The 9,043-nt window shown below is 56.1% G+C and overlaps 3 protein-coding genes across 3 annotated transcripts; all 3 read left to right on the top strand.

Moving 5' to 3' along the window:
• Positions 1-1,008: 1,008 nt before the first annotated feature.
• On the top strand, positions 1,009-1,953 carry tbp1 (TATA-binding protein; the record flags this gene model as incomplete). Its single annotated transcript, XM_083191365.1, has 4 exons — positions 1,009-1,259; positions 1,322-1,409; positions 1,467-1,881; positions 1,937-1,953. 4 exons carry the CDS (start codon positions 1,009-1,011, stop codon positions 1,951-1,953), a joined length of 771 nt encoding a protein of 256 aa, XP_083052579.1.
• Positions 1,954-2,948: 995 nt separating this feature from the next.
• ACO1O0_001885 (FAD dependent oxidoreductase) lies at positions 2,949-4,361 on the top strand (the record flags this gene model as incomplete). The annotated part of the gene is made up of 1 exon (XM_083191364.1): positions 2,949-4,361. The coding sequence occupies one exon, from the start codon at positions 2,949-2,951 to the stop codon at positions 4,359-4,361; it is 1,413 nt and encodes a 470-aa protein (XP_083052578.1).
• A 377-nt stretch (positions 4,362-4,738) lies between these two features.
• Positions 4,739-7,192, top strand: ACO1O0_001884 (SWAP/Surp domain-containing protein; the record flags this gene model as incomplete). Its single annotated transcript, XM_083191363.1, has 1 exon — positions 4,739-7,192. One exon carries the CDS (start codon positions 4,739-4,741, stop codon positions 7,190-7,192), a length of 2,454 nt encoding a protein of 817 aa, XP_083052577.1.
• Positions 7,193-9,043: the final 1,851 nt, after the last annotated feature.

Below are 9,043 nucleotides of genomic sequence, written 5' to 3'. Positions count from 1 at the left end.
TTTTGCCTGGAATCTCCGACCGCCTTACGTACTGTACCCCCCCAAACAGACGTTCGGCATTACAGTTTTTCCTTCCCTTCCCTCCACAAAAATCCACCCCCACTTCTCGACCCTTGCCCCGTTTTTCTTTTGCCCGCCGACGGCGCCACCCAATTTCCACTTCCTCACCACAGATTTTTTTTGTGTGTGAAGTAAAGTGAAGGCATCGCAGATTTCACATCTGGCGGTGTGCGCGATCGTTACTAAGAGAAGTGCCGACGCCTCCTCATTGCGACCCAACCGAGTGAACTGGAAACGTTCCTTCGAGTCGTCGCTCTCCACCCGCACACGATTCCGTTGATATCGACGAAGGGCAAACACGAAGACCATCGTTGTCGTCGCCATCGGGTCGTTGCGCTGCGTAGTCTACCCCATAGAAGAAGTTGATTGAAGTGAACCGACGAGCTGTCTGGTTGTCGTGTGTTGGGTTCTCCGAGCGAGCGCGAAGGAAATATTGCGACCTTCGAGCATCCGACCACATCCACCGTCGTCTCTCGACAGCATCATCTCGTCCTTGAGCTCGCCATCGATATCGCGCGTGCAGCTCAAAAGACCCAGTACCCGCTTGAGCAGCGATTTGTAGGGGAGACATTCACTTGTTCATCTCCCACGATTTGGTAGGTGATTTGTCTCTTTATTGTTGTTATTGTTCACCTCCTTCCCTTGCCCGTTTTGCTCTACAGTCACGCGACCACCGCCACACCGTTCAAGTGGCATTCACAGCCACATGGCACATGCATGCTGCCTCAATCACAGCAAATTCCTCTGGTATCAGTGCTTATTTTGCATTTTCATCTGGGCTCTTTCGCGAGAGCGTCGCAATTATCCGAGCAACGTATCAGCTGTCGTCGTTGGCTCGCACGATGGCATATCATCAGAGTTGAGTCGGTTGCTAACGTGTGGACTTGCTCAGATCTGCTCGGCCTCTCTCGCAGATTTAGACCGCGTTCTGATCTACACACCGTCATCATGGAAGGAATCCAAACGCACCCTTCGAACGCCGCGCAGGCTAAGGCGTTCACAGCGCCAGGCTCGCTGTCGTTTCCCGGAGCGACCAACGAGCTGACGCCTCCTGGGGGAAATGGGGATAATACCCAGAAGCCTTCTCCCAACGGCCAGCAGGCGGCGAACGGAAATGGGGTGACTCCCGCTACTCCTGCCGCAACGCCTGCTGCCACCAACCAAAACCAAGGCCCAAGTGGCATTACTCCAACTTTGCAGTATGTATCCTCCTGGGTAACTTGATATTGCTCGGTGAGGCTTATCTCGCATTTACTTCAAGGAACATCGTGGCCACGGTCAATCTTGATTGCCGTCTGGACCTGAAGACGATTGCCCTGCACGCGAGGAATGCGGAGTACAACCCTAAGGTACTACAGCTCTGCCTCAGCTATTCATGGTTGTTCAACAGATGCTAACCCCGTCAGCGTTTCGCGGCCGTTATCATGCGTATCCGTGAGCCCAAGACGACCGCTCTAATCTTTGCGTCCGGCAAGATGGTTGTTACGGGTGCTAAGTCGGAGGATGACTCGAAGCTGGCGTCGCGCAAGTACGCTCGTATCATCCAGAAGCTCGGCTTCAACGCCAAGTTCACGGATTTCAAGATCCAGAACATTGTTGGATCTTGCGATATCAAGTTTCCTATTCGTCTGGAGGGTCTGGCATCGCGCCATCACAACTTCAGTTCTTACGAACCCGAGTTGTTCCCTGGTCTCATCTACCGCATGATCAAGCCCAAGATTGTGCTCCTAATCTTCGTGAGCGGCAAAATTGTTCTTACCGGTGCCAAGGTCCGCGAGGAGATCTACCAGGCCTTTGAAATGATTTACCCTGTGCTTCAAGGTATGTTGTATCATCTACATGTGCAACTCAACATGATACTAACTGAGACTTTCAGACTTCCGCAAAGTCTAGATGCGCTGGGCCTGGGCTGAGACGCCGAGGCCTATCTTGTCTCAGCGCAAGCCGCTCACTCCTCCGTGTATGAGTAGATCGTTTTACGATCCCTATGGTGGATATGCTTTGCGCACCACCGCGACTGGGGCTGGGGGCATGCTCATTTGCAAACGTGCTCCCAGACTCGGTCTGTACCATTTTGATTTTACTGCATTGCATTGGCGTTGGCAAGGATGGAATGGCGGGGTGTTATTTCTGCGATGGATTGATTCAAGGCAAAAACAAGACTACTTTCTCCCACGACAACTTGATAGATTGCAGGGGGCCTGTCCATGGCTGGCGGTCGACTGGTCTGGCTGGCCTGGTTAATGCTAAAGGGAGAGTCGGAGTGGTGAGCAGGGTTGGGCGGAGCACCTTGGGAGGAAGGGCAACGGTGAGGAGGTGCGAGAAAAGAAGCAGGTGCCGCTTGGACCTGTTGAAAACGGTTGAGATGTTGCTGGCATCATCATACCTAATTTTGATACCCAGGAAGCTGGACCGGGACGTTGTCCTCTGAGGACCCTCAGACGGATATCCCACTGAGCGTGTTCTAGCTTACTACAATGCCAATATCTTTACTCATCGTGATTGGGCCTAATGTGCCATGTGAGGTAAAACAGTGTGTGGTGGCGCACGGAGGTCCCCTTCGCTCTTGGCACACCGTCTCTTCAATAGTCGGAGGGGTAGGAGGGGCATGGCATGTTTTCATTTTCAAAAGCCATCCGATGATCGGGGCCCCATCGTGTAAGCCATACTTATGCGATGTCCCCACCGCCTAATGGGGAGTACTAGTACGTGACAGGGGCGCACATCACATTAAGCTCTTTCGTCGTTCTGTTTAAGCTTTCTTAACCCATCCATTGGCGTTGTTGATACTCATACAGCATTCTCTCGTGTCTTTCACGTGTCGTCTCCCACGGCCCAAGGCAGCTCCGAGACATTTGGCAGCGTTAACTCCTAGTACTCCTCCCGTCATGGACAAGACACCCGAAAGTATTCTCATCGTTGGATCGGGCGTCTTCGGCCTCAGCGTAGCCTGGGCTCTCACCAAGCGCCCGCGGTTTGCCAACACGGCCATCACAGTCGTGGACCACGTCCGCGGTGGGCCGTTCCCTCCCGAGGACTCTGCCAGCGTGGACTCGTCGAGGATCATCCGCGGTGACTACTCGGACGCCGACTACACCGTACTGGGCGACGAGGCGCAGGCGGAATGGAGGAAGGAGGGGGACCACATGATAGGAGGCCAGGGGAGGTACTTTGAGAACGGAATCGTCGTCCTGGCCAACGATCCGGGGACGACCAAGCCCGGAAAGAAAACGGGCATGTACTATGCCCTGACAAGCTGCGAGAACGTCAAGGATATTGCCCGTAGGAGCGGGGTTCCTGAAAAGATTGTGCCGCTGCCGAGCCGGAAGGCTCTCCAGGACTATGTCGGCACGGACGGGTACCCTGGCGACTGGGGGTATCTGAACAAGCTGTCGGGGTGGGCGGACAATGGCGCGGCGATGAGGTGGACGTACGGGCAGGTCAAGAAGACGGGCCGGGTCAACTTTGTCGACGCCGAGGTGAGGCAGCTGGTCACGGAGGGGAAGAAGGTCACGGGCGCTGAGCTCAAGGACGGGCGGGTTCTCAAGGCGGACATGGTCTACGTGGCTGCGGGTGCGTGGACTGGGTCCCTGATCGATCTCAGGGGCCGATGTGAGGCGACGGGCCAGATCGTGGGTTACGTCGACATTACCGAGGAGGAGCAGAAGATCCTGGAGCATCGAGCAACTGTCTTCAACGTCACGACGGGTCTCTTCATCATCCCCCCAAGGGACCGCCTCCTCAAGGTGGGCAGGCACTCGTATGGGTATCTCAACCCCACGACCGTGACGACAGCCCTGCCACCGTCGCCGTCGCACGAGCGCAAGCCCATCGTCACGTCGGTGCCATGGACGGCGCGGGATAATGGCGTCGAGTCGTTCCCGGCCGAAGGTGAAAAGGACCTGCGGTGGGCGATGAAGAACATGCTCCCGATTAAGGGCGTCGAGAATCGCCCGTGGAAGAAGCAGAGGATCTGCTGGTACTCGGACACACGTGACGCCGACTGGCTGGCGGACTGGCACCCAGGATGGGAGGGCTTGTTCGTGGCGACGGGCGATAGTGGGCACGGGTTCAAGTTTCTTCCCGTACTTGGGGACAAGCTGGTGGATGTCATGGAGGGCAAGGGCGGCAAGCTGGGCGACAAGTGGAGGTGGAGGCCCATGGAGGACGATGGGGTGGGCAAGGAGACGAATGGCGTGTTCAAGGGGCTGATGACTGAGGATGGGAGCCGAGGGTATAATACCATGATTCTGACTGACGACTTTAAGAAAGAGGGCGGTCGTCTTCAATCAAAGCTGTAGCCTGCAAGCTGAGGAGGCGTGCTGCTTTCTAGAGACGGAGGACGAAAAGGCGTGGTATCTAGATATATCAGCTAAGCACATGCGACTAAATTAGAACAGAGATAGACATTAGAAAGGTCCCTGATTTGGTTAGACACAAAATTTCATTTCCGTGGCCAATGACTGCCGGTGATGAGCGAAGGCTGATGTACCGTGGTCGTCTGAAGCTGCCTTGCAGTATGCACTTAGTGGGGTGGATCAACTACTGAGATCATCATGAGCCACTCGTAAGATCGATACCTAGCTTGCTTAGGAGTTTGCCCATTATCCATGCGCCCAAACGCAGAGCCAACCACATCCCACCATGATACCGCCTTGATACAGGGCCTCCACGAACCATGTCCTCCGGAAAGGACCTCTCTGCCTTCCCCGACGTGCGGGCGAAGCTGCAAAAGCCGACCAAGCAATCCGCCTTTGAGAAGCAAAAGGCCGAGGCTGAGGCCAAGCGACAGCGCGAAGCGGCCGAGACAGCCGCCGTCTACAAGGATTTTGTTAAGAGTTTCGATGACGACGACGGAGACGACGCCCACAACGATCGACCGTTTGGCGGGCGGAACGCGCCTCGCCCGCGACCCGGCTTGGGCGGCCCGCCCTTGGCCCCAATGGCCTCCAGACGCCATTTCGGAACATCTGCGCTGAAGAGCGGTCCGGGAAGCTTGGGACCGCCGCCGGCGTCGTTTGGAAAGAAGCGTTCGTTCCAGGACTTCTCGCGCGGGAACCGGGATGCGCACGACGACCGCGAGACGAGTTCGCTGTCGGTACCTAAGGCGTTCAACACCAGCGACGACGAGGACGCGGAAGTCACGAAAGATCGCGCCGAGGAGAAGGCTATAGCGAGACCGACCCTGCGGCTGGCCAATCTGCCGCCTGGAACGTCCCCTGCAGCTGTCAAGGCCCTGATTCCCGTCAACCTGACCGTGGAGAATGTCAAGGTCCAGGCTCCTTCTGGCCCTTCTGCGTCGGACAGGAAGTCCACGGTTGCTATCGTGACCCTGTCACAAGAGACCCCTGGCAATGAAATTGAGGCCGCCGTGAGCTCGCTACAGAACAGATATCTGGGCTATGGGTACTATCTGTCCCTGCACCGACACCTGTCCTCCGCCGTGGCGGGTTCCTCAGTTCTGGGGAATCTTGCCTCATCAAACACCGCGACATCTCTTCCCTTCGGCGCCCAACGTGTGGAGCTGCCCTCAGAGTCGGATGATAGGCGAGGGCAGCCAGGGTTCCACCGGGGATTTGCACCTCCTTCCAGTTATAATCAGCCTATCGGGGGTATCAACCGAGGAGGCTTGTTGCACGTCCCTGTCAAGACGCCCAGCGATATTAGAATTATTCAGCTGATCAACATGGTCATCGAACGTGTCCTGGAGCATGGGCCGGAGTTTGAGGCGCTCTTGATGTCACGTCCAGAGGTCCAACGCGAGGAGAAGTGGGCGTGGATATGGGACGCTAGAAGTGAAGGCGGGGTTTGGTATCGTTGGAGACTATGGGAAGTTGTCACCGGAGCCCAAGATGGAAAATCTAGAGGGAAGTTCGTGCCGCTCTTTGATGGAAGCAATGCATGGAAAGTTCCAGAGAAGAAGCTTCCTTTCGAGTACACGACGAAACTGGATGAATTCGTCTCAGATTCGGACTACAACTCGTCTGATGATGAAGACATGGATGGCGAAGCTCATGCTGAGGGTCAAGCGAACGACAACGAGAAACCATTCCTGAATCCGCTGGAGAAGGCCAAGCTCACACATCTCCTAGCGCGCTTACCTACAACACTATCTAAAGTAAGAAAGGGCGACATTGCAAGAGTCACGACATTTGCCATTATGCACGCAAGCCGCGGCGTCGAGGAGGTCGTTGACATCATTGTATCAAACGTCGAGAAGCCTTTCTCGCTGACGGCGGCGAACCCGGACTGGAAACAGGAGCCTGCCCAGAATGCTGTAACAGAAGATGCGCATTCAGGGGAAGGGACCGATATCAGTGGTGCCACCCTAGTCGGCCTCTACGTCGTGAGCGATATCCTTTCCTCCTCGTCTACGAGCGGCGTGCGCCATGCGTGGCGGTTCCGACAACTCTTTGAAGGGGCTCTACGAGATCGCAAGGTCTTTGAGCGCCTAGGAATGATGGCTGAGAAGCTTGGATGGGGTCGCTTGCGAGCTGAGAAGTGGAAGAGGAGCGTGACCCTTGTTCTTAATCTGTGGGAGGGTTGGTGTGTGTTTCCCGCCGAAAGCCAGGAGCTGTTTGCGCGCAGCTTCGAGCACCCGCCGTCGCTCAAGGTGGAAGTCAAGGCGGAAGACTCGCAGAAGAAAGGCAAGTGGAAGGCTGTGGAAGCAGCAGAGCCAGTGGGACTCGCGCCGGGACTCGGGAAGCAGCCGGAACTGGTCATCACCGCCGAGGATGATGATGTGGACGGCGAGCCGATCGAGGACGACGACGTAGCTGGGGAGCCTATTGAAGAAGACGACGTGGCTGGGGAGCCTATTGAAGAAGACGACGTGGCTGGGGAGCCAATAGAAGAGGACGATGTGGCCGGCGAGCCGATCGACGAGGACGATGTCGAAGGAGAACCAATCTTGGACGAGGATATCGAGGGAGAACCAATGGATGAAGACACCGCTGCGGATGACCTCGCGCTACGCACTAGCAAGCTGCAAGACAAGGGTCTTGCGGAGGAGGACAAGAAGGGGGAAGCTGGCCCCGACCGGTCGGAAACGTTGAAAGGCGGCGCTCGTAAGCCCAGGATGCGAGCTGTGGACATGTTTGCAGACTCAGACGAGTCCGATGGTGGCCAATGACTGGAACCGAGGGAGGCAAGATAAGACACAAGCTCTTGAATATACCGCATGCCTAGCAACTCTGCTTTCCATGGCAAGGCACGTTGGCGGGCCTCAAACTGCAGTACTGCCTGTACGTATTTAGGGCAGGGTTGTTGCCTGGACGGAGTCCGCATAGCTCAAGGATCACAACAGTGGGCTGGCACGTTGAGACGTGCACGACGTTGTCACATATGAGGTTGGGATCCCGTCTTAGCTAGCGGACGCCATGCCGCTCGCGCGGGGCGAGCATAGATAGGGTTGGCGGTAGTGAGACTAGATGATCCATATCTCACTAGAGAAGAAGACAATAAGCATGTGCACCGTTGGGCATGTCATGGTTATTAGCTGAGGCTGCAGAGGTCGGGACGACGTGACAGTGGCCGGAGACGGGTAGACGGGGCGCCGCCTCCTGGCCAATAGAAACTTGCTCACCAGCCTGGTCTGATGGTCTGGAGGGCCACCACTTCTTTCCAGACTTTGTGCCACTTGGGATGATGAGAAGAGCCTGCTGCAAGGGGTCCAATACTGGTTTACTGTTTGCCTCATAGTTTGATGTTTGCGTGTTGTGATGGCATTACCTTTCGAGTTGACGGTGATGAGCGTACCTTGGGGGACGCCACCTTGAGTATATCAAATGGTTTCGCAGAGAGGCTTAAATCCCCCCAGAGGACCAAAGCATACGGCGCAAACCCTTGGTTGTGAAGATCAATACCCATGCATTTCATGCATGCATAAGGTGCTTTTATTCTATGTAGGCGCATCATCTGAGAGGCCGCTGTATGCTTGTGAGGTTGCCGGATCGGAACGAGGGACTCGGCCGGTGCTTAGGCCCATTAGTGCGTTATCAGGACCCGGCGAATATAACTCGTGGGGAGGATAGTGTCCCATTCCTGTGCTCCAAGCGACAGGTACTGCCGAGACTCGCCGACGTGGGGCGATCCTCCACAGCGCAGCGCTGAAGGCGGGCGCGATTACTTCCCTACCAAGTTTTGGCTCACGTTGGATCTTGGTCTCCAAGTTGACAACTTCCTTCTCTCACTCCACCTCTACACCCACGTTCACTCGCCTTTTGGCCTCGCTATTTGTGAGTGTTCGATCGCACGTCATTCGACAACTGCCTCTGTGCTGCTGGGGTCGCTACAGCGGAAAACGACCGTCAAATCTCCAATCCTCACTTCCGAAACGCCGTCTCCCCACGTCATCTCAGTTGCGTGCTCAGTCACTGCCGGAGACATCCGAGTCAAATCTCACCACCACGTTTTTCTCCGCAGCGCCTTCATGCTCGCCCCGACGCTCTGACGATTTGGAATTCCAAGGCCCCTGGGCGACCTCCTGGGCCGTCCATCGCCGCCGCCGCCGCCGCCGCAAGTCCCCCGTGTTGATATCTTGCTGGTCGTAGCTCTCTGAGCTTCCATCTCATCATGCCTCTCATCAACGGCCAGAAGATGGCTTGGTACGTGGAACCTTATTCCAATCCAGTGGATTACCCCACACGTAATCTGAAAGCCTTCGTATCCAACGTCTATGGCTGACTTTTGATCATTTCAGCGAGCCTTGCATCCGTGGCCACCGTTCCACCAAGTGCACACACGCCAATGAGCGCCTCATGGTGCCCGTCCGGAAGCCTGGCCGCCCTCTGAGCTCGTGCCCTCACCCCTCGTCAAAGTCGTGTTCGTGTGGCGCCGTCACTGCCGCTATCCCCCGGAAGCAGAAATGCAGCTGCGGATCGTCTGACAAGGCGATGGTAACCAAGACCGAACCCGAGGACTCCAATCCAGTGGCTACCCCACCAAGCGATATCAAGGCCTCAAGCTCCAGTTTCAGAGTTCA

The sequence above is a fragment of the Amphichorda felina genome (assembly GCF_050947745.1).
Source record: "Amphichorda felina strain 45539 chromosome Unknown scaffold_2, whole genome shotgun sequence".
NCBI classification, from domain to species: Eukaryota; Fungi; Ascomycota; class Sordariomycetes; order Hypocreales; family Bionectriaceae; genus Amphichorda; species Amphichorda felina.
This window is presented reverse-complemented; position numbering and strand designations above follow the sequence as displayed.